This window comes from Myxocyprinus asiaticus, chromosome 50 (genome assembly GCF_019703515.2).
Source record: "Myxocyprinus asiaticus isolate MX2 ecotype Aquarium Trade chromosome 50, UBuf_Myxa_2, whole genome shotgun sequence".
Taxonomy (NCBI): domain Eukaryota; kingdom Metazoa; phylum Chordata; class Actinopteri; order Cypriniformes; family Catostomidae; genus Myxocyprinus; species Myxocyprinus asiaticus.
Genome location: NC_059393.1, coordinates 20,088,844 through 20,114,407, shown reverse-complemented (window position 1 = coordinate 20,114,407; position 25,564 = coordinate 20,088,844). Strand labels below are relative to the sequence as shown.

The 25,564-nt window shown below is 36.4% G+C and overlaps 2 protein-coding genes across 6 annotated transcripts in view; one reads left to right on the top strand and one right to left on the bottom strand.

The window, feature by feature from the left end:
- The first annotated feature begins 766 nt into the window (after positions 1-766).
- Positions 767-22,965, top strand: LOC127438769 (signal transducer and activator of transcription 1-alpha/beta-like). Of its 2 annotated transcripts, XM_051694614.1 has the most exons (25): positions 767-953; positions 6,254-6,398; positions 6,996-7,146; positions 8,330-8,425; positions 8,847-8,936; positions 10,710-10,785; positions 11,129-11,220; positions 11,325-11,476; positions 11,650-11,808; positions 14,803-14,895; positions 14,999-15,058; positions 16,570-16,593; positions 17,338-17,425; positions 17,535-17,576; positions 17,687-17,770; positions 17,936-18,034; positions 18,390-18,525; positions 18,971-19,026; positions 19,184-19,275; positions 20,143-20,282; positions 20,573-20,761; positions 20,845-20,920; positions 21,399-21,468; positions 21,772-21,804; positions 22,020-22,965. In XM_051694614.1, exons 2-25 carry the CDS (start codon positions 6,271-6,273, stop codon positions 22,026-22,028), a joined length of 2,235 nt encoding a protein of 744 aa, XP_051550574.1. In that variant the 5' UTR covers positions 767-953; positions 6,254-6,270; the 3' UTR covers positions 22,029-22,965. The 2 variants fall into 2 exon arrangements, 1 of the variants encoding a protein (XP_051550574.1); XR_007896814.1 differs by lacking the exons at positions 20,573-20,761; positions 20,845-20,920; positions 21,399-21,468; positions 21,772-21,804; positions 22,020-22,965 and adding an exon at positions 19,647-19,826 and having other exon boundaries at positions 20,143-20,169.
- The window catches only part of LOC127438773 (glutaminase kidney isoform, mitochondrial-like), a 27,094-nt gene continuing 23,687 nt past the window's right edge, over positions 22,158-25,564 (bottom strand). For all 4 annotated transcript variants that reach the window (XM_051694620.1, XM_051694621.1, XM_051694624.1 and 1 more), the window contains one exon: positions 22,158-25,512. In XM_051694620.1, the coding sequence (XP_051550580.1) occupies positions 25,359-25,512 (154 nt within the window). In that variant the 3' untranslated portion in view covers positions 22,158-25,358. The remainder of the gene's footprint in view (positions 25,513-25,564) is intronic.

Below are 25,564 nucleotides of genomic sequence, written 5' to 3'. Positions count from 1 at the left end.
CATTCATGTTAATAATAATGCTAAGTTAATAATTTATAATATATATATATATATATACTGTAGCTTTGAGATATTTGGCAACACAATAATTACACAATAGGGTCTCTTTTCAAACAGAAATTTACACAACTGACCAAAAAGCCACATTCACACAAACACAGTATCATTTATTGCACGGGTATTTCTTGTGACGAAAGTAGCCTATGCGTTGAGTGAGTTATAGAGGAGACTGGAGCAATTGTCACACATTTTACATTTTATTTTTAAAAGTTAGTTTCTATAAAGGCGCATGCCTTAAAGCCTTGTCTGCAAAAAAGCTACGGGAATTTCAAAGCATATAAATGTAGCTAACTAACCACATACTTTTAGAAGTTAAAAGAACAAAATAAACAGGCTTGTTTGACATTAAATAGGCAAGTTGTACTCCAATGCATTGGGTATGATTTTTATATTGCGCATATACCCTATTTGAACCCCATATATATTTCTACCACTTATGTAAAAGACAAAATGTTTATGTATTTTTATATCTTTCTTGTATAATACATTATGATGCTTTTAATAAAACATATTTCTATAACGGTTTTTTTTTATTACCAGATGATGAAATAAGTTTCAGTTTCTTACAAATCACGTGGGATCCGCAAGCGCTCAGTCCAAAATTCCACCCAACGTCATAGAACACATCCCAGCGCGCTGATTGGCTTATGGATGTAGCACAAACAAAATACAGCTCTCTGATTGGTTCTTTCGCCTGTCACTCAACTTCACACGCTCTACGCACAGAAGTGCGTTCCTGCAAGAGCTGTAGATTAACGCGTACTGTAAAATTAAACGCAAAACGACAATAACGGGTAGCTGGCCTGTTCTTCCCTATTATTTCTGCGCATAGAAGAAAAATAACATATACCTGTGGATTCTTGCGTTAAACCGTCGCATTTGGATAACTGGGGGTGAGTAACACAATAATAGCTGTTATTTCCGCGTTCAGCATTTTTTCTGCATTGAACTTAACAGGAAGTTTTGATCGTGATTGATTAATGCTTGATATTATAATGATAAAGAATACATTACATTTGAAGCTTTTATAAGATATCAGTAGATGTGCACTGGCCATCTGTAAACTGTCCCGCAGTTTATGATTTACATGTGAACATTAGTGCAGGCAAAACAAAACATTATGCGTTCCTGTTATTGTGTTATGTCATATAATAATAATGGATCTGTCAGCTTTCATCCTAACTGAATAATCAGAGAAATGTCAAACTTGCTGTGCTGTTTGGGATTTTAAAGGTGCAATGGGCCTATGTAATATATTTACTGTACTAAAGCATAAAATTATCATAATATGTTATCAGAGATTTAGGAAACATGCTAAGCTGAAATAATGGCATTTCCGAAAACAATGCTACAGCCAGTATATTCTACTTTGAAATGTCTGTTCCGGTCCGGGATTTCTGTTTGTGTTTTGGCTTGTGTGATCCCGCTCAGTGCCCATTTTCTAATAGTATTTCGACACTCAGGGTTGCCAGATATGAAACAAGTTAGCGGCAAACACAGTGCGCTGCAACCATGGAAGCCAGCAATACATCTAGCTAACATTGACAGAGTTATAAAAAAAAAAAATCACATGAGCTGGTTAATAATTTGCAAACAATACAAATATTGCAAACGTATACATTAGCTGATGAACTAACAGTGTAAGGCTCATCGCTTGCCATTGTCAGTTTGCTCGTTCCTGTTGCGTGTCCTCAACCTGGCAACCCGTGTGAGCTTCGAGTCTGGGGATGAGGGGCCGGGGGAGACAACTCTCTCCAATATTTTTTATTTGGACTGCAGTACCCATTTTAAACGCTTGATGTTAATGTTACATATTGCTCCTTCAAAGCATATAAACACACACAAGCACACTTTTGTAGCCCATTATGCCCATCTTTATCTAAATGAGGACACTGATATCTGTGGTAATAAATATCAATATAATATCATATGCAAGGAATAATTGACAACGGACCATTGAATTATTGAAAAATAATGCACACCCGAGGTGGTAATGTGGTCATGATGCGCAGCACAGTTACCACAGCTTAAGACATCGTTCAGGGTTTTATTTCAAGATATTTTCTGGTTTTTGTCCCTAAAACGCTCTTGTGAGTGAAACTACTTTCTTCCGCCGCGGATTCAGCATCTTGCTTTGATACAGGCTGAGCCTTCATTGCTAGTTCGAAAACGTCACTTTAGAACTAGCAACGGAGGATGCGCTACTTTTCGGCATTGGAGTAACAAGGTAGTGCGTGTGTGTGTGTAAGTGCGGGTGAGAGGAGGAGCGCGAGGGCGCTTTTCAACTGCATTATTTCCCCCACCCACCCGTATTCTGGTTGGTCACGCCTCCTGCGTTTGGATTGGCTACTAAGAGCTACTTACAAGTGGTCTGCGATTGGCCAGTTCGTTCATATAGCCGTAGTAACAATAGTAAACAGAAGGACATCATATCGTATAAGTTGCAGAAAAACAAACAGCCACTAAGTTCGAAGTTCATTGCGAATTTTAAATGGTTAACATTAGACAAGACAAAACTATCACATGCATTTAAAGAAATAGTTTATAGCTTTGTCGATTAATATTATAATGTAAATGCAACGCTAAATGCTGCATGCATTTTGTAAATAAACAGTGCTTCTCCTTCAGCGTTTGAGTCAGGGATGTGTGAGCGCCGGGGGCCTCTAGTGGCTATAGGTGGCACTTCAGCACATAACATACACAACACATTACAGTTTAAATCATCTTGCATCGCCTTGCCAGCAAAAGACACATTTAATAGGTCCTGATTTCCTTCTCTCACCCTCCATGCAAAACAAGCTGAATTCCATTATATATTAGCTGTTCCATTATATTAGATATTCTGTTGAAAGTGGTTAGAAAAGTTTTTCAGTTGCTATAGTTCACTCTGTTTGCTCTGTAATGTTATTTTGCTAGGGTTACAAACAGCACATTAATATTGAACGGTGATTAAAACTGACCGAAACTACCTGTGCATTCAACGGTTTGTACCGCATGCATTCCAGCCAATCAGAATCGAGTATTTGAACAGACCATGGTATAAATAAATATATTTAAGCAATATCACACAAGCAAGAGTGTGATATGGCCCTACATCAGCACTGTTGCGATTCATCCGCAGGCACGAGGCCGTAGGCAGTAGGTAATCACAGTAGTGGTTATTTAGGGCCACATAACATGATTGTGAGTGAGATATTGCTTATATACAACAGTTCAATGAACAAGTAAATTAAAAAAAATTAGGAAAAATGGAGTACATTCATAAAAAATGCATTTGTGCATGGAACTGTTTTCTTACGCCACGGATTAGAATCGGCCATTGCTGGTTCAAACCAAATGATGCGTCCAAGCCTCTCAAAAACATCACTTTAGAATTAGTATCATGGCTTGGGCTGTTGCTAATAAGTTATTGGAGAGACAAGGATAGAAGTATGTGTGTGTGTGTGTGTGTGTGTGTGTGTGTGTGTGAGAGAGAGAGAGAGAGAGAGAGAGAGAGATGGAGCGTGTGTGATCATCTGTTGCCACTCCCAAGCAGAGATGCTGTAGTGTGTTAGTCAGCTTTCTGAAGATAATATCATTTTGGTCAAATGCATCCTATATTCTCTGTGGAGAAATAGCCATCCGACCGGGGATATTCCTCCCTATTTCGTAGTAGCTGGTGTGCAAGACTCATTCACTATAGAAACCGCAATCTCCTCTGCCATTTTGAACAGTAAGTCCTCTCTAATGTGGAAACTCCGGTATGAGGTAAGTGCTTTGAGTTTGTGTAATTAATCAGTCTGTTGTGCCTCTCAGCTGTGATGAGCCTTAATGGTGAATTTGTTAGTTTAAAGCCATTCAAAGATATTTCCTAGCTTTAGTAGTGTAATAGTAATCCAAGTGATCACGTAGTGCTGATGAATGAAAACACTGACTGACGCTGACTCACTGCACACCACCTGAACTGGCTTACATTACACACAAAAAATTGGAAAAAACTAAATTTGTATTTTGCCGCCACCTGCTGGCTAAAATATGTTGTCACAAAAATAAATGTAAAGAGACACACCTAGCTCTTAACACATCTGCACTGCTCTTACACTTTAGTTTAGAACAGTACGAACACAAGCAGAGTGATACACACAGTGAAGCGTCAGAGTTCTGATGTTCTGAGACATCAGTAATCATGGAACATCTCTCGTCCAAACAGATTCGAGGACCGGAACTAACTGTTGTGTGTATATATATATATATATATATATATATATATATATATATATATATATATATATATATATATTATTTATTTATTTATTTACACACACACACACACCCACACTGGCAGACAAAAGTTTAGAATAATGCTCTTATGGAAAGAAATTGGTACTTTTATTCAACAAAGTGGCCTTCAACTGATCACAATGTATAGTCAGGACATTAATAATGTGAGAAATTACTATTACAATTTGAAAACAATGTTCAGAACTTCTTAAACTACTTCAAAGAGTTCTCATCAAAAAATCTTTGCAGATTCGTGGCATTCTAGCTGTCAGTTTGTTAAGATACTCAGGTGACATTTCATCCCACACTTCCTGTAGCACTTGCCATAGATGTGGCTGTCTTGTCGGGCACTTCTCACGCACCTTACAGTCTAGCTGATCCCACAAAAACTCAATGGGATTAAGATCTGTAACACTCTTTTCCAATTATCTGTTGTCCAATGTCTGTGTTTCTTTTGCCCACTCTAACCTTTTCTTTTTGTTTTTCAGTTTCAAGTGTCTTTTTCTTTGCAATTCTTCCCATAAGGCCTGCACCCCTGAGTCTTCTCTTTACTGTTGTACATGAAACTGGTGTTGAGCGGGTAGAATTCAATGAAGCTGTCAGCTGAGGACATGTGAGGCTTCTATTTCTCAAACTAGAGACTCTGATGTACTTATCCTCTTGTTTAGTTGTACATCTGGCCTTCCACATCTCTTTCTGTCCTTGTTAGAGCCAGTTGTCCTTTGTCTTTGAAGACTGTAGTGTACACCTTTGTATGAAATCTTCAGTTTTTTGGCAGTTTCATGCATTGTATAGCCTTCATTCCAACAATGATTGACTGACGAGTTTCTAGAGGAAGCTGTTTCTTTTTTGCCATTTTTGACCAAAACTCGAAAACAAACACAAAGACAATGTTAAGCTTCATTTAACGAACCAAACAGCTTTCAACTGTGTTTGATATAATGGCAAGTGATTTTCTAGTACCAAATGATCAATTTAGCGTGATTACTCAAGGATAAGGTGTTGGAGTGATGGCTGCTGTCTAGATGGTGCTGTTTTACATCAGTAATGTCATGACTATACTTTGTGATCAGTTGAATGTCACTTTGGTGAATTAAAGTACCAATATCCTTCCGAAACAGCAAAATCTGTACATTATTCCAAACCTTTGGCTGCCAGTGTATAAATATATTACCATAAATTAACTGTAGTCCTACATGTAATGTTACACCACATTGTTTTTGTGTATTTTAGTAGTAATAATAATAATAATAATAATAATAATAAAGTTTCTATAAATATTACAATATTTATATTATATTATTTATAATTACCATAGGTTAACTCTAATCCTACACCTAGGAAAATTTTAAACTATTAATTATTATTATTATTTCACTTTACTCTTTTTCTTCAATATGAGGTATCCTCACATGAGCTTATTTTTCAGATTTTTTTTTTTAAATTAATGTAAAATAAGTATATAAGTTAATGTTTTATTTTTGTATCTCTATATCACAAATAAATGGTGTGTTTTGCTCTAAATCTGGTTTATTAATTTCTGCTGTGCTCTGTCATTATACTGTATTTTGACAAAACAAACATTGGAGTCTTTATACATCAAAGCTCCCTTTTGATACAATCTTTATACCTTGCTGTACCAACTGTCACAACACAAAACATTAACTTTTAACAGCTTGGTACACTAGCACTTTTGCCAAAAAAAAAAATGTACTTACTAAAATATTAAAATTTGACATGTTTGTTTATAGGCACCTTTAAAAACCTTTTTAAATGAATATAACTCTAATGCATGTTCCCTTACATTTATGCATGTGGTGTGGAGCCAAACAAAACACTTTGCCATGAGAATACACCCAATAAACCACTCCTCTGCCATTAACAGACACTTCTCATTACTTGCTCATTTATTTTTACGGTTCAATTCTCTCAGCCCACAGAGTTGCAGAAATGAGTCAATGGTTGGAGCTTCAGCAACTGGATTCAAAGTTTTTGGAACAGGTGGACCAGCTGTACGATGACAACTTCCCAATGGCCATTCGCCAGTATCTGAGCAACTGGATAGAGAGTCATGACTGGTGCGGACGATTAACTTTATGGCTTTCATAGCTTTACAACTACATTTGACCTATATACAGATTTGAAAGCAAATAGTAGACATCCTGTTAATGCTGGGGTTTTTTTTTCTAAAGTTTTGTGTCTTTTAGTTTATGTCTAGTAGCATTGAAGGCATTTATATATGCTAGTGTATAGAGGCTGACCGATAATTGATTTTGCCGATACCGATAACTGAGGTGATGAAAAAGGCAGGGAACTGATCAAAGTATAATTTGGCATTTAGTAGTCTTATAATTCGACCAAGTTAATAAATGCAAACACTTTAGACGAACTTACCTCAAATGCAATATTTAAAAGTGAAAGTGAAACTGTATGTTTCACACAAGTGAATCAGCGGTAGCGTCACAAACGTCAAATGTGCTCCAGACCTAGTGGGGGCAGTAGAGAGGCTAATGCTGTCATCTCAGTTGTTGACTGCAAAACATAAATGAAAAATGTATTTTGTGCACTTTTAATTCTAAACAAGTCAATATATTACTTCTGTTCAGTAATAGAACCAATTTAAACTTAATTTGATGTAAATCATCTGATGTAAAATACTTATTCATTGCCCGTAGGGACCATGTTGCTAATGTGGAGAATGAGTCCCTGGCCACTGTGAGGTTCCATGACTTGTTGACCCAGCTGGATCACCAACACAGCCGTTTCGCGATGGAGAAAGACTTCTTGAACCAACATAACATCCGCAAGATCAAGCGGAACTTGCAGGTGTCCGTCAACAATTGACCACTTCCTTTTAAGGCCTCAATATTCTTCCTGAGAAGTTCCTTTTTGTTATTCGTTCAGGGGTAAAAAGAAGTTCTAAATAGCCGAGCAACGGTATACTGTTTCCGAACATTCAGACACCCGCCACACCGCTGTGGGAGGCATTTAGAAGTACATTTAAATATGAGGACGCTACATGTAAAACCTTAAAAATGTGTTATCAATGACTTTATGCCTCACTCTGAGTAGAATTCAGATGAGATCAGTAAAAGAAGCAGTTTTAATCACTCGATGATGATTTAAAGTAATATATATGCACTAGAAAATGCTTAATTTTTCTGGTTTATATTCTGAATTCATGACGCTAATGCGCTAACACAATATACGTGGCCATAATATGCACATTTTTAATCTCTGCTATTGTGATTTATGATGACACTGATACTACTGCAAATATGAGTGTATAAAAGTGTTAAAGTGCATAATAAAGACAAAATAATCATGGGCATATGTTACTTCAGATAAATGTGTGAATGGCTTTCGCTGCAGATGGCACATGAGTGAATGGGTACTTGAGAGTATTTGAAAAGATTTGATTCCTTTAGTAGACTAATTAAACAAAAAATAAATTGCATGACATGGTCTTGGAAAATCTCTCTAAGCTAACAATCATACAGATCTAGGTAAGTTGCACCAGGTCACTAATAACTCTACATGCTGATATGTTCCTGTTTACTCATTTTGACTCACTAAACAACATAAACAGAACTTGCTGTTGGCATCAAGATAGGTGGAACTCTAGGTCACACCTACCCTTGAAGTGGACCAATAGCAGCAAGAAGGTGTTTTGCTGTCGAATAGAACTTTTCCTAAAAGTTCGCCCCAGTGAGCTATTACGAATCACCGAAACGAACGCAAACACACCTTTTTGGACAGATTTTGTTCCAAATGGCGTCACACATTTCATTCTTCGATTTCATAGGAAGTGTATCGAGGCCTTTAGTGTCAAGTTTCACCAATCTCTGAATCATTAGTCTAAAACAGATCAGGAAAATAAGTTGTAATTGAGACACTTTTACCTTTTTAATGTACTTTATTTAATGTCAGAACTGATTTAAGTGTGAATTAATGTAAAAAAGTTTAATTTGCATGGGGGATTTGGAGTCATCTGAAACCTTTTTTCTAGAGCCTCTTCCAAGATAATCCTGTTTCCATGGCGATGATCATCAGTAGGAATCTTAATGAGGAAAGGAAGATTCTGGCCTCTGCTCAAACATCAGAGGTCAGTAATAAAGTGCAACAGTCTGGTTCCAAAAGTAAAAATCCAACTATTTTTTTCCATATGCAAATAGATTTTTAACGATAACTTATAAACCTTTAAAGACAGACCTACCGTGAGCTCTTAGGTTGTTAATCAATATCTTCTGTTGAAGCTATCAGTCCATGTTATTTTGTTTATTAGTGGAATTCTTAGTAGGCAAGTGGGCAAGCACTGTTGCGCTCTGCAAATACACTACGACTAATCGCGGTGTAACGCGGGTCATTTTGTGTAACATTAACAGTCTTAAATGGTGATAGAATTACTCAGCATACCAAGCTTTTATTACATTGTACATTTATGCAATATTAAGATGCACATTGTGAAATCTAGCAGTGAGTAAATTGGTGTGTTGAATTGAATGTGTCTGATTGTTTCGTTCCAGAATCGAGCGGAGAGCGCCCAAAATGACATGATCGTGGAGAAACATCGAGAGATGGACGGAAGGGTGAAAGAAATAAAGCTGAAAGTACAGGTGATTTGCTCACACATGAACGCTCAATCACACCTCTTAGCAGGGCTGTATACGCTGTTTTTATATTTACTATTGCAATTTACTACTTCTACAATTTTGGGACAATGTAATATTGTAATGTCTTATTTGAAACAACGATATATATTTTTTACAACAGGGCTGTACAGTGCAATATATACAGAGCCCCTAAGAGGACAGAGCAGGAATGTTTTTCTGAAGTAGTTTTGTGTTCTTGCAATAGTTTTGTGTTCCCTCGCAATAAGTTTTGCCCTCTCTTGCAATAGATTTGCGTGCCCTCGCAATAAGTTTTGCGTTCTCTCGCAATAGTTTTGCATTCCTTCGCAATAAGTTTTGCGTGCCCTCGCAATACGTTTTGCGTTCTCTCGCAATAGTTTTGTGTTCTCTCGCAATAGTTTTGTGTTCCCTCGCAATAAGTTTTGCCATCTCTCGCAATAGTTTTGCACTCCCCGCAATACGTTTTGCGTGCCCTCGCAATACGTTTTGTGTGCCCTTGCAATATGTTTTGCGTTCTCGCAATAGTTTCGTGTTCTTGCAATAGTTTTGCGTTCCCTCGCAATAAGTTTTGCCTTCTCTCGCAATAGATTTGCGCTCCCCCGCAATACGTTTTGCGTGCCCTCGCAATACGTTTTGCGTTCCCTCACAATAAATTTACCATGGTTTTACTACAGTAACCATATTTTAACATTGATTTTCTTAGTAATAGTAATAATACAGAAAAATGAAAACTATGGTAATAAAAATCATAATATTGTGGTAATGGTTTTACTACAAATACAATGGTATTTAAGCTAAAAATATTATTAAAATTGTGTAAAACAATTGAGACAATGTTTACAATTGAGGTTTAAAAAGTATGAAAGAATGGGTTGATTGGAATATTGTATTATGCATATATGTATATATAATTTATGTTTGTATAAATATTTATCTGTATGTGTCATGTAGAAATTAAGCAAAGCAAATGCTATTTTTTTAAGTTTGATTCAAATTTTTTCTCATGAGTTGTGAATAGGATTGTAAATGAAAATATTTAAAGAGAGAACATAAAACTAGAGAGGTAAAAATGGGTAGGCATAATAATGTTTGGCTTCAGCCTGTTCCTTTTTGGACATTTAAAAAAAGATGATGTTGGATGCATTGAACTGTCATGAATTGAATAAATGGCGAAAAAAAATTAAGAAATGAAAATGAAATAATACAGTATGCTGTAAAACCAGGGTTTCCGGCAAAAAAAATGGTTGCTTAACTTACTTTTTATAGTTACTACAATATTACTTTAGTAAAAGCATTTGTTAATGCCAAAAAACAAAACATGGTTAGTTTACAACGGTCATGGTTACTACAATATTACTATAGAAAAATTATTTCCGCCAAAAACTACGGTTACAGTCTACAATGTTACTAGAGTAAAACCATAGTTAAACTATGATGTTTGTATAGTAAAATGATACTAACCACTATATTATGGTTTTTATTACCATAGCTTTCAAAGTTTCTGTATTATTACTATGATTTTACTACAAATATCAAGGTTAAAATATGGTTAATGTAGTAAAACCATGGTAAATGTATTGCTAGGGAACCCAAAGCTACTGCGAGGGAATGCAAACTATTGTGAGAGAACGCAAAACTTTTTGCGAGGGCATGCAAAACTATTTCTGAAAAAAAAAAAAAAAAATGCTTGCATTTGCATTTAATCTTTACTCCTCCAAATGATCCTGTAAAATATTTTTTTGTTTAATCTCTTATCAGGAAACTGAGCAAATCATCAAAAATCTTGAGGACCTGCAAGACGAATATGACTTAAGCAAAACTCTTCAAAGCAGAGGTGACAGAATTAGTGTTTTTAATAGTGTCTTGGGCGCTGTTAACAGGAGTTGATCAATGATTTTATTTGATTTGAGTGTGAATAACTTGACTTTACTTAAACGTAAATTTCTTTAATTTTGGTTAAAACAGTGCACAAGTCACATCAACTGCATTTACTGTGGCTTTATGGTGTTTTTCGTCCATTATGGAGCTTGACAGCCCAGAGTCACTTCACTTTCATTAAATGGCAAAAATACATGAAGATTTAAATTTTTGTAATTTTTTTTTTTTTTTTTTAAGGATGTTGGGGTCTAAAGACATTTTTAAATACATTTAGATTTGTACTTGTTTCTATTCAACAGAGGAACTGAATGGGACCATTTCAAAAGAGGACTTGAATCGTGAGAGATTGATTATTCATGCCATGTTTATGAAACTCAACGACATGAGACAGGTGGGAACATAGCGGAAAGGTTGCAATGATGCTTATTGTTTAATGAAAAGAACTGTAAGTGTACTGTTGTGTTCAATCTCATGTATGTGTGTGTTTCCATGCAGGGTGTGATTAGTCAGATGTCAGAGGTGTTGAATCTCATGGATCAGGTGGTGTTCGAGTTAATCTCATCAGAACTGGTTGAATGGAGGCGTCGACAACAAATGTCCTGTATCGGTGGACTAACCAATGTCTGCTTGGACCAGCTGCAGAACTGGTAACACACACACACATACACACACACACACACACACACACACACACACACTAAAGAAGTTTAATAAACATCTATTCAGATCAATGAGATTTCACTGTGGGCGGGGCTATGACCAATAAAATGCTTTGCACTTAGGACATTAATTTAAAATTCCTTTTCTTTTTCCATCTCAGGTTTACTTCCATCGGAGAGTCTCTGCTTCAACTCAGACAGCAACTCAAGAAGCTTCTAGAGCTTGAGCAGAAATTCACATACGACAGTGATCCCATCACTCACAGCAAGAGCACTCTGGATGACAGGATAATGTCAAATCTCAAAACTCTCATCACAAAGTAAGAGTCCTTTGCTGCTTATTAGGTGCACTGGTATGTTTACATACACTTTAATAGTTCAATTTCAGTCAGACTAAAACAATAATTCGTCTTTTTAAAATGTTATGCAAATGCTTTAAATTGAAACAGTCCAATTTTTGGGAAGTCGGACTAACCGACCTAGATAATGCAATTGTTGCTCGGCTTTGTACACCATCTACACATCAATCGGACAACAATCTAACCTCAGCATTGTTCGCACGCTCCAAAAAAACAGAGCTATGTAATCGAATATTTAAAGGAAGGATGTCAGCTTGTCAGCTAATGTCGTCCGATTAACATGTATACATGGTAGGAAGTAGCGATTGGCCGATAGTGGATTTCACCAGTACCGATAACTAAGGTGCTGGGAAAGGCCGATAACTGATTAATTGGCCGATAGTTTTTAAAATTGATTTATAGAATTTTAGAATGTTTTTATTTATTTATTATCCCCTTTTCTCCCAATTTGGAATGCCTAATTCCCACTACTTAGTAGGTCCTCGTGGTGGCGCGTGGCGGAGGACAAGTCTCAGTTTCTTGTCAGACGGTCTCAGATGGCTTCTGAGACCGTCAATACACGTATCTTATCACATGGTCCGTCGTGCATGACACCGCGGAGACTCCGCACGTGGAGGTTCATGCTACACTCCGCGACCCATGCACAACTTACTACGTGCCCCACTGAGAGCAAGAACCACTAATCGTGACCACGAGGAGGTTACCCCATGTGACTCTACCCTCCCTAGCAACTGGGCCAATTTGGTTGCTTAGAAGACCTGGCCGGAGTCACTCAGCACGCCCTGGATTCGAACTAACGACTAGTCGCAGACGCTGCCATAAATTCGAAGCTGGTTTGAAATCTGGCCGACCAGTCAAGTGCACAGTCCCAACTAACGATGCGTAACAGCCAAAGAAATTGCAAAAGAGTGGAAGACAAGCGCGAAGCAGTGGGAAGCATATGCGGTCAGAACAGTCTCAAGATGTTCACGAAATGCAATTCACAAATGTGTTAACATAATTCACATTCGCACTATAAAACAAATATTTTCTGCATTCGCATCGTCACTCGTTTATTGCCTCAGATTTGTGTGCGGATATTTTGAGACTTTCCTGCCAGTTTTTGATTCGCAAATGATTCGCAAATACATTTTTTAAAAGGTATGTTTTCTGCCAAAGGTATGAGATGTTTTTAACCCAGCCAATCATAGTACAGCATTGTTGGGTAAGTTACTCAAAGTAATTCACTACAAATTACTACTCTAAAATTGTAGTAACATTACTTAATTTAATGATTACTTAATTGAAAAAGTAATCACACTACTAATTACTTTGTTACTTTCTAAAAAACCATTTAACAGCAAAGATTTCGTTTTTCTGCTCATCGAATTCAAAATAATGCCTATTTTCCTCTTTGATCCTTGACTTGTTAGGGAACGAACACCCTTCAGTGGTCACAGAAATGCAAACAGATGTATATGTTAATTTTTTTAATGTTTTCTACATATGTAATATTTTTAGAAATATGTGTAACCTTATTATATATATGGTATAGTATGTGTAAAAACTTTTTAAAGCCAGTAAAAAAGTCAGTAACTGTAATCTGATTACAAAAATTTGATTACATTAATTAATTGCTTTGTAATTAGATCACACCCAACACTGTAGTAAAGTTACATCCAACTCTATGACTTAAGGAGTATTTTGTTGTGTATCTTCTTTGCAGTGTGCACTTCCTCCATGATGTTTTTTGACATTTTGTCAAGAATCAACGTTTGCGTTATCTGCAATTTCGTTGGAATTTCGGGATTGTAACTACAGTCAGTAATTCCCTTGTAGTAACATTTTTGTGCAGAAACTGTGAATATATAAAAGTGTGCAGGGTGACGACATTCTGCCTTGCACAGGGTTGCCGCGAATCCTTACAAAGTCTTAAATTCAGTTTTCCAAAATGTAAGGTCATAAAAGTCTTAAATATCTTAAATGATACAACAAACATCTTAATTTTTATTTAAAGAGGTCAACCTAATGTGATTATCAAACTTCAAAAGAATACGATTTAATTAAATAAATGCATGCGCTGCATCCTTCAAAGTGAAAACGCTGCACTGTATTTTCTCCAAGCACACGGGAGCTTGTGAGTGTTTTCAGCTGTTGCAGAGCAGTTCACAATCATTACGCCATATCGGAAATTTATGACAAGCGATCACAAATGATCAACTGATGATGTTGTGTTGATGAAATATGACAGTGTTTACTTTTAATTGTTTATATTGTAATACATTGTAGATTATTGTAGGAGTGCACATTTTACATCCCTTATTTGTTTGAATGAGCAGCTGGAAGCATTGAAGCGCAAACATTTAAAAATAAGAGTCCCTGGTGTATTTCAAAGTTAAAGTGCCTTTAAAGTTATAAGTTATGCAAAGTTCCATGCATAAAGTGCATCTGAAATTTAATCAAATTTGGACACTTGTAGCCTCTGTCTGGCCCTCCCCATCACAGAACATTTAATATAGGCTACCAATTTAAAAAACCTTTGGCAGACTAACTGGCTTTCTTTCAACACATGGTCAAATCAGTGAAATCCAATATCAGTCAACCTCTAATTTGTATTTGTTTATATAATGGTACATAAACCAATTTTTATGTGATATACTGTATATGTGGAAAACATGTCTTGAGTATTTTAAACTTGCATATAGCCTACCTTGTTTTACTGATGAGCAATGTTAAGGCCATGTTGAATGTGTGCCCCTGCCTGTTTAGGTTAGAGTCTGTGATACATGATTTATTTTGAGATTTTGTGGGTTTGTATTTGTATGGGGATATGGTATTCATTTTATTTGTTCAGGTCTTGAAAAAGGTCTTAAAAAGTCTTCAATTTGATTTTAAAAAGCAACCCTGTTGCATGCACTTGACCTTAAGTGTCTAATCATAATTGGTGCTTGTGTGTGTTTTTGTGTATGTGTTCAGCTCCTTGGTAGTTGAGAGACAGCCGTGTATGCCGACCCAACTCCAACGACCACTGGTGCTGAAGACGGGAGTTCTGTTTACCCTCAAAATCCGGTAATCTTTAACACATTAGCGTCTGTGCTGACTTGTTTTTCTCCGGAAACAGAGCCAGAAAATATTGTTATGTTCTAAAGAATCAAGTTCTTTTATGTTCCAGGCTGCTTGTAAAACTTCAGGAATTCAACCACACAGTTCGAGTGAAGGTGCAATTCGATAAGTAAGTGTAGTCCAAACTCTGACTCAAACGTAAGTCATAAACGCCAGCTTTTCTCTAGATAACTTTAGTATTTAATAGATTCCTTTAGCATACTTTTATTTAACATAAATATTTATTCAAACAAGGCAGTACTTTACTGCTATTCCTCAAACATGTGGGTTAGTGGTTGTACAAAATTCCCAACCCAAAGTATTAAACAATTTATTTAAATTGACTGAGCCAGATCTGCATAACTTACAGATTTTGTGTCCTAGTGCCATTGTTTCATCGCTGCCTTAACACATTACGGTGATTACACAGCCAAAATTATTTCATTAATCAGTATTTTTTCTTGTTTTCCAATAAAATGATCTAAACATCCTTAAAAGAAGATAAATGTACTTGTAAAAATTGTGCAACATAATTTATTTTTAAAGAATAAATCTCGAGTTAGTATTATTCCTTTTACCCTATTGGCAAATTGTTTTGTCTTTTTTTAAGCATACACTGTCAGCCAAAAGTTTGGAATAATGTACAGATTTTGCTCTTATGGAAAGTGGCATTCAACTGATCACAATGTATAAAAGTGTCTTTTTTTTTTTTTTTTTGCAATTCTTCCCATAAGGCCTGCACCCCTGAGTCTTCTCTTTACTGTTGTACATGAAACTGGTGTTGAGCGGGTAGAATTCAATGAAGCTGTCAGCTGAGGACATGTGAGGCGTCTATTTCTCAAACTAGAGATTCTGATGTACTTATCCTCTTGTTTAGTTGTACATCTGGGCCTTCCACATCTCTTTCTGTCCTTGTTAGAGCCAGTTGTCCTTTGTCTTTGAAGACTGTAGTGTACACCTTTGTATGAAATCTTCAGTTTTTGGGCAATTTCAAGCATTGTATAGCCTTCATTCCTCAAAACAATGATTGACTGATGAGTTTCTATTGTTTCTTTTTTTGCCATTTTTGACCTAATACTGACCTTAAGACATGCCAGTTTATTGCATACTGTGGCAACTCAAAAACAAACACAAAGACAATGTTAAGCCTCATTAAATGAACCAAATTACTTTCAGCTGTGTTTTGTTTTAATGGCAAGTGATTTTCTAGTACCAAATTAACAATTTAGCATGATTACTCAAGGATAAGGTGTTGGAGTGATGGCTGCTGTCTAGATTTGATCAAAAATGACTTTTTTCAAACAGTGATGGTGCTGTTTTTTACATCAGTAATGTCCTGACTATACTTTGTGATCAGTTGAATGCCACTTTGGTGAATTAAAGTACCAATTTCCTTCTGACACAGCAAAATCTGTACATTATTCCAAACTATTGGCCGTCATTGTATAGTTATACTTAAAAATACAATTTGTAGAACTGGGTAAGAAAAATAACATAGAACTAAAGCCTAAAACCATAACACTGTTCTTTTATCTTCATTTCCTTCATGAAAAGGAAATCTTGTTGAAAATGCATTTAGAATATTTATTTTGTACTGGTGTACATTTGGAATTAATATTTTGTTGTCTTTTTGCCTTCCAGGGATGTTGTTGAGAAACGGAAAGGGTGCGTCCTTCATACTGTTTTCATTATTTACATACCATACTAATTAAGTTTATTTCAGTAACACAACACAAAAAAAGCTCTATTTCTTAACAATGCATTAGGTATCATGAACTAACACAGAGCAATATTTTTTACAGCATTTAATCAATCATATATATATATATATATATATATATATATATGTGTATGTGTGTGTGTGTGTGTGTGTGTGTGTGTGTGTATATATACAGTATATACACCGATCAGCCACAACATTAAAACAACCTGCTTAATATCGTGTAGGTCCCCGCTAAAACAGCTCTCAATTGTGCCAAATGGCAGTTCTGTGGATGGAAGTGCCTTGTTGATGAGAGAGGTCAACAGAGAATGGCCAGACTGGTTTGAACTGACAAAGTCTACGGTAACTCAGATAACCGCTCTGTACAATTGTTTTGAGAAGAATAGCATCTCAGAATGCTACTCTGAGATGTGGGTTGGCGCTGTTTTTGTGGCACGAGGGGGAACTACACAATATTAGCCAGGTTGTGGCTGATCAATGTATATGTATATAAATATACTGTATATATATGTATATGTGTGTGTATATATATATATATATATATATATATATATATATGAATAGTGCCGATAGTTGCTTTTTGGAAATGTTAACGAATACAACCTTTTTGTAAATTGTTACCGTTGATTTTAAATTGGTCAAAATCTATTGGAATTCCACTTACTTGGAACCGTTCCCCGTTTTAGGTTTCGTAAATTCAACATCTTGGGAACGGCCATGAAGGTCATGAACATGGAAGAATCCAATGGAATGGCAGCAGAATTTCGTCACTTGGTAAAGTGGAAAAAGAAAAACAACGCAGCAAGTTATGGTTCCAGTTAAAAGAGTCAATTCAGTCAAATATGCAGTTGGTTTTACTCAAAAACATATTTTTCTTACCCAGCAATTGAAAGAGCAGAAAGTTGCTGGAAACAGGACCAGTGAGGTGAGGAATTTCATTGTTATTCATAAGATTACCCAAATCATTTTTCTGTTTGTAGTTATGTCATTGACACAAGTCATTTTTTTGTGAACTATTGATGTAATGTTTGACAGGGCCCACTGATTGTCACAGAAGAACTTCACTCCATCACCTTTGAAGCAGAACTCTGCTGGTCTGGACTGGTCATGAACTTTGAGGTTAGAAGATCCTTCACATGTAACAATTCAATCTTGACTTTTGCCATCTATTTATTCACTAACTACACAAAGCACAATTAATAAACTCTATAAAAACATAGAAATAATTCAGGCTACCAAATGGCTTGTCATTAAACTTTTTTCCCTACAACTCTCTGTCTTTAGACCACATCTCTGCCCATTGTCGTGATCTCCAATGTCAGTCAGCTACCCAGTGGATGGGCTTCCATCATGTGGTACAACATGCTGATCTCTGAGCCCAAGGTTAGCCTGACCACTCTTACTGCAGGCCCAAGTTTTTAGTAGTCTTCAACACTGACTACTTCTGGTTACTGTTGGGTTGTGCTAATGGGTTGATTAGACTTCCTACCCCATTGGCCACCTCTCAGTGTGGTATCCTGTAATGGTGCAGTGTTTATTTTGGCAGCTTTTGTTGTCTTCAGCCTAGATAGTTTCACTTGCGTGACTAGAAAATAGCCCCTCGGAGGTGTTACTTAGATGGCCGCCAAGTGAGCTGACTTGCCAGGATGGCACTCTGTATTTGCGTAAACCTCAGTTTTCTTTGTGTGATCACCATTTTTCTCTGTCTCTATCTTTCTCTTTGCCTTATCTTCTCCAGAACCTTTCTTTCTTTGTGAGTCCTCCTCCGGCAACATGGGTGCATCTATCAGAGGTGCTGAGCTGGCAGTTTTCATCCATCACCAAAAGAGGCCTCAATCAAGAACAGCTAAGCATGCTGGGTGCTAAACTCCTGGGTATGTATGATGACTAAAGATGAATAATTACTTATTATAGAGCTGTTCAGTCATGACGTCAATTTGTAGGCTAATTTACCATGGGTTTCCTTGGGAATTTCTATAAGGATTTTAAAGTAGCGGTTACAATGGTGGTTCGCTAAATTACATGGCATTTGTCAAGCGAATGTGAGTTTACATGCTTGATGAATTATGCGTAATTAAGCGTAAGCGGACAAACATTGTAGTTCTTAAGACCTAATGAGACAGTTAGACCTCTTATAGAACAAAATGGGAATGTCTCTTCAAGTAATGTTAAACACAGACCGCATTTTACTCTTTAAAATAACAGCTATTTTAAAAACCCATTGGAAATTCCCAATTTTCCCTCATTCCCCAATTCCACCATTTTCTTTCTGGTTGATGCTGTAAATTAAGCATATAGGTGTGACACTTTGACCAACAGGTCCCAAAGCAATGATGGACCCCGAAGCTCAGATTCCTTGGAATAAATTCTGCAAGGTGGGTCTACACAAGATACACTTTGTAAATCTGGCACTGATTAGTTTAGCCATTTAACTTCTCAAGAGTTGAAAGGTCTCAAATTCTCATTTCAGTTCTGTTTTAGCCATTTCTTTAAATCAGATTTGACAGGCTGGTTTTCTTCCTTAATATGTAGGCTGGCAGTGAGAAGAACTTCACCTTTTGGTTGTGGATTGAAGGAATTCTTGACCTTATTAAGAGACACCTGCTGAGTCTGTGGGATGATGGGTAAGAATTCAGATGTTTGGATTATGTAACTCCATGAAAACACATGGATCCCTGCTGAAAAATCCAGCTAAACCAGCTTCTGGTGGTTTCTAGCTGGTCATTTATGTTCATCTCAAACTGGTCTGATACTTCTCCAGGACTACTAACTGGTGGAACCGAGGTCGACCTGTAGACCCTCTTGGTTAAGCTGGTTATCTGGTAGACCACTTTGGACCAGCAACAAACCTGCTACTACTATATTCTAAAAACCTGTTTGACCACCATAAGCTGCTATCACCTGTTTTTTTCCAACAGGGATCTTGAAAAACCTGGACAATCCAGCTATAATAACCATCTTCTAATGGTAGCTGGTTTACATGTTTGGCTTCCAGCAGGTCATTTACAATCAACTCAAGCTGGTCTAGATGGTTGATCACCTGGACTAGCAGATGGTGGCACCGAGGTTGACCTGTGGACCATCTTGGTCAAGCTGGTTAAAGCTGGTACACCACTTTGGACCAGCAACAAACCAGCTACCCTGTTCGAAAAACCCATTTGACCACCATAAGCAGGTCTGACCTGGTTTTTCCTCACAGAAATTTCAAGAAACCTGGAAAATCCAGCTATAACCATCTTCTAATGGTAGCTGGTTTACATGGTTGGCTTCTAGCTGGTCATTTACAATCATCTCAATCTAGTCCAGATGGTTGATCACCTGGACTAGCAGATGTTTGCCATTTGACTACCATATTCTGCTATGACCAGGTTTTTCTAGCAGGAATCTAAAAAAAACTGCCCCTTTTTTTCACTTAAACCACTTTACCCTTGCGTCTGCTAAATTTTTAACACTTTGAAAATATCTCACTTAATCCTGCTTCTCTCTCTTAGGTGTATAATGGGGTTTGTGACTAAGGACCGAACTAAAGCGCTGCTACATGACAAAGCTCCTGGGACATTTCTGTTGCGCTTCAGTGAGAGCAATCGTGATGGAGCCATTACGTTCAGCTGGGTTGAACATGATGCAAACGGTGAGATATTTCTTCACTCTGATGCCACATGTGATAAAGTCACCTATAACGCATCAAAAAGGTCTAAATCCATAAAGAATGTGCACCAGGCAGCACAGGCATGTTCAATTGGGGATTGAAATCACAAAGTACCATCTGTGAAACTCAAATTTAGCAAACATCTTCAGGGAAAACAAGTGCCTTCTCAACAGGTTTAAGGAAACTATAGCACATCAAGAGTTTTGCTTTGAGCACTTGAGCAAAAAACATACCAAACTTTGTTGGTTGATTACTGGGTTTTGTGTGTTTAGAAGAGCCACAGATCCGCTCAGTGGAGCCCTACACGAAGAAGGAACTCTCCGCCGTCTCACTTCCCGATATCATTCGGAACTATCGCGTGATGGCAGCCGACAACATCCCAGAAAACCCTCTGCGCTTCCTCTACCCCAATTTACCCAAAGACGAAGCCTTCCAAAAATACTATTCCAAACCTACAGACAGTAAGAAACCTGCTACACTCTAAACACTCTTGGCAGTTATCTTAAATGTGAAAATTTTCTTTCTTCCTCTTCCGTTTATCCAGAACAAGAACCAATGGATGTTGATAAGAAGTCAGATGAGGGCTACATCAGCACCACCCTCATCTCCATCTCTGAAATGTGAGTCAATGTTAAAGCAGATTGAAAAGTGGTTTAAGAATACCAACAAACCAGAAATAGCAACATAATTTAAATTAAAAAGGCAGATCATCATTCAATTTGGGACATGTATGCAGGATGTCTTTCCGAAGCAGTATACCATATTTTGTGAAAATCCTTCACATGGTGGCACTATAATAAGGAAAAGTTTGTTTTCGTTTTTAGCTTATATTGACTAATTGATCTTTATCTTCGAAATGCACAGTCTAAACTTTAATGAAATTATGGTCATGGGGAGGTTCTATGACAAAAAAAACAACAACTCTTAATTGCACAACTGCGTGATCAAGGAAGTGGAAATTTGCCACCATTGGACAACTGTATCTATAGTACAGTATCTAAATCAACCAAATTTGTAAACTATGGCCTACAATTTTTCTACTGTCTGCGCCCTAACATTTTTGGCGCGATTCCCAAAATGTACTTTGTGTGATTCCAGGAAAACAGCCGAATATAACGACACACTCATGCCAATGTCCCCTGAGGTTTACGGCGAGCTGGAGCGCATGGTATGTAAATGGTTACCAGATCTAAATATCTAAATATAAATATAAATTGTGGTCCAAAAGTCCACACAGCTTGAGTGCAAGCTGCCATTGAAGCTAAAGTGAGACATTCCAAATACTAACAAATTTAAAGTCAGTTTTTCAATTCAAGTTTTCACAAAAATGATCATGTCGACAATACAATTTGTAATGAAAAATAAAGTGTTACATTTGAAAAAATAAAAGCATTATCATAAGTGGACTTTTGAAACCCACTGTATAAATTTTAGTAGAATTTTCATTGTAATTCTTTCTGCTTTACTCTAGAATCGATACATAGGAGATTTCAGATCTTTGGAGGTAGAGTACAATTATTCCTTTTGCATGTCTTTTTTTTTTTATTTAAGTGTACATTTGTGTATATTGTGTAGATATATTATTAGGTTAATACTTTTTTTTACAAGACTTTTTTTATAATGTTAGAATTTATAATATTATTTATATTTTACATTTAAAATCAAATATTATTTTATGTATTCAGTAAGACGCTAATATACATTTATTTTTGCTTGCAGTTGCCATAAAAATGCCAATAAGTTATTTGAAATGACAGACGACTGGCAAAAAGTAGAAATCTTTCTTTCAATCTCTGTGTGCATTCTTGTAATACCACAAACAATGCAAGAGGAACAAACATAGACATTTGTGTCAAGCAGTCCTTTGTTTTATTATAACGTTGAGAAATGTCTTGAAAAACACTGTATACTTGCTGTCATCTGAAACAAAAACATAATTCACCCAAATATGAGAATTCAGTCATTTACTTACCATATTATTCCAAACCTGTATGAAATTCTTCTGTGCAACTCATAAAGAGATGTTTGGCAAATGTTTGGAGTCAGCATCCATTTTTGTATGGAAAAAGATGCAGTGAAAGTGAATGGTGATCGAGGCTGTCAGCCCCTAACTGGAACAACATGATTCTTGTTTTTGGGTGAATTATTCCTTTAAGTTCATATTAATGCTGTTGTTACCTCAGAACTTAATTCATCAAATATAAACAACTTGTTATTGTGAGTCAGGGAAGTTGTGTATAAATATCACTTCATTTATCTTTGCAAATATGCTAAGTATCAGAACAAATCGGAGGTGGTGAGATAAGAAGCTAGAAGGGTGAATCTGTCGATAACCTGCCAAGAACATTTCAAATGTCTTTTCTTTTGATTTTGGGGTAAAGCATTATCTGAAAATGTTCTTGGCAGGTTATCGACAGATTCACCCTTCTAGCTTCTTATCTCACCACCTCTTTAGTAATACCAAGTGTGCTTGTCTGCATAGAACGTGTGCTTATAGTAATGAAACCATCCATCTCCAGAGGGACTTAATGCAAATGTACACAGCTGGTGGCACCAAATCAGTCAGTGTTATAACCAGTGCATTTACTGTTTAACCGTTAACTTCACTTGTACAGTATTGATACTAAAGCATGTACTGACAATTAAAACAGTAAATTTATAAAAATTGTTGCTTGGTTTATGTACACAACATGATAATTACATAAGCCATTGTCACACATGATTTTATCAATAGTTAGTTGCTAGTTTTGTTGCAAAAACGAGTTTGTCTAATTGCAGAGATGAAGTCCATTTGAAGCGTCATGGAGTTTGTTGTCTGAACAAGAGTTTCTGGAAAACTTAGTGTTGGTATTACAAATAATTATCCAGTAAGATTTAATGTTTGCTTAAGTTCAGAAAAATTTTGTTTTTTAGGTGATATGATTTTTTTTTTCTGATTAACATTTTTTATTGATTCAAACATTTAACAAAGAAAAGCAAAACATATATTCACAGAATCAACCTTTAACTCCCACTATTACCCCTCCCAATCCCCAACCCCACCCTGACCCTCAACAAACATCCCTGTGGTCACACATGAGTATATACACACATAATATATATATATATATATATATATAAATAAAAAAAAAATAAAAAAAAATATCACACACATTTAAAATTGTAATTCTCTCTCCACTGCCCCTCCCTGAGGGCCTTCCAAGAATGCCAAATAGCTGCCCCATTTCCCATCAAACGTATTCAAGTTCCCCAGCCTTCTAGATGACACTTCCCTGAAAGCCGTCACCCTCCCCATCTCTGTGCACCACTCTTGAAATGAGGGCGCTCCAGCCGACTTTCATCCCCTTAAAACAATCTGTCTGCCGATCATAACACCAGCAAGAACTGCCAATTTTGTATGTTTTCATCCCCTATATTGATGAACGTCCCATCGCCTAAAATACAGAGTCTGGGGCAAAATGAAATTTGAGTGCCCAATACAACACACATAAAACTCTGAACCTTCAACCAAAATTCTTGGATCTTAACACACCACCAAAAAACATGGGTTGGGTCTCCATCTTCTGATTGGCATTGCCAGCAGGTAGGTGTGTCTAAGACCAAGCCTATACAATCTAGAGGGGGTCCAATAGAATTGATGTAAAATCTTGAATTGCATAAGGCTTGCATCTCTAGATGCAGACTTGACGTTTTTTAGAATCCTAGCCCACTCTCCCTCCTCCAATGCCAAGTTTAAATCTTTCTCCCATAATCTCTTCAGAGAAGTTAAAGCTCCGTCCCCCAGACTCTGAATTAGCAGGGAGTAATACACTGATGCCTCATGACATTTTCCAAAAGCAGTAATCACCTCTCCCAGAGAATCTGCTGCTTTAAGGGGGTGTATGCTACTCCCAAAAATAGTACAGAGCAGGTGGCACAGCTGTAAATACCTATAGGTGATATGGCTTTGAAAGTTCAGAAAATACCGGTAGTTGGACAAACAGACAGCTATAGAAGTGGTCTTTCCAAAGCTTAAAATTAATTTAATTACAAACAAACAAACAAACAAATAAATGAATAAATATATAAAATAAGTGCAAATATTTCTTGACAATCAAAGAACTTTGTCATATTTGGAACATATTCACAAGATGATAAACAATCAATAATGGCATACAGACCTACTACTCTTTTTCATGCTGATGTTAAAGTAAGACCAAGTAGACAATATTTTAAATAAATATTAATAAAAAAATAAAGTTAAAAAGGGAAATTAGAATTACACATCCCTGTAACTGCTACCCCTTCCAGTCCTGCTTAAAGCTGCTTTTTCTTAGCTATCTTTTCTTAAATATCTATTTGACATCTTTATGCTTTTATAAAACAAACCCCCAAAAAGGTTTTCAAATCGTACATGAAATGTACATGGGTAACACTTTACAATAAGGCTTAATATTTTACCATTTGTTAATACATTAAATATTATATTCAAAAATGTTATCATTTCTTTCAGCATTTATTTATCTGGATGTTAATTTATAAATATACCTTTTCTCTGTTCCTATTGGTTCATAATTGTATGCATTAATCTATTAACCAATACTAAAACTAACTTTCAAAAACTAACGTATAAAAATATTTGTATATGTAAAAATGAACATTAACCAAGATTAATAAATGCTGTAAAAGTATTGTTCAATGTTATTTAATGTTGACTATTGTGTTAATGTATACAACCTTATTGTAAAGTGTAATCCCTACTTGAACTATGCAATATATAGGTATATTTTTTAGAGATATCTTAACTATTTATATTGTTCACATGGAGATACAACCAAAAAGACCTTTATGAGGCTACATTCCTCTGAGTGTATGATAAAACAAAATTACATAGTTTAAACATAGGTTATACCGGTATAAACCACGCATACACATACAGTACAAACACCACAAAATGGGGTTAAAAGGGGCCAAACACTTATTTTTGTATGTTTTCTTTTCTTAAATGCATACTTTAGACACAGACTCATTGGGATAAATCTGGAGTGTAATGTTTTAAAAGCGGAGACTAGATTGTGTCTACAGCATCCCGTCCAAGTTCTTCTCAGCGGTCTCTTTTTCCCCATCAGCTGTGATCTCCTTGGGGCTGTAGGTGTTGTGATAGTCCTGCAGGATTGTTACCACGTCGTGATGGCCGAAATGAATAGCCTCATCCATGGGAGTGTTACCCCACCTGTTTGGGATTTCAACCCAAAATTTTACTTAACTGATCATTCATTTTAATG

What these genes read in the sequence shown, in the direction of transcription:
- LOC127438769 (XM_051694614.1), top strand. Translation starts at nt 6,271, where the DNA reads ATGAGTCAATGGTTGGAGCTTCAGCAACTGGATTCAAAGTTTTTGGAA. An exon ending in TTGGACCAGCTGCAGAACTG is followed by an intron (nt 11,477 to 11,649) that starts GTAACACACACA and finishes TTTCCATCTCAG; the next exon opens with GTTTACTTCCATCGGAGAGT. An exon ending in TGCTGATCTCTGAGCCCAAG is followed by an intron (nt 18,035 to 18,389) that starts GTTAGCCTGACC and finishes TATCTTCTCCAG; the next exon opens with AACCTTTCTTTCTTTGTGAG.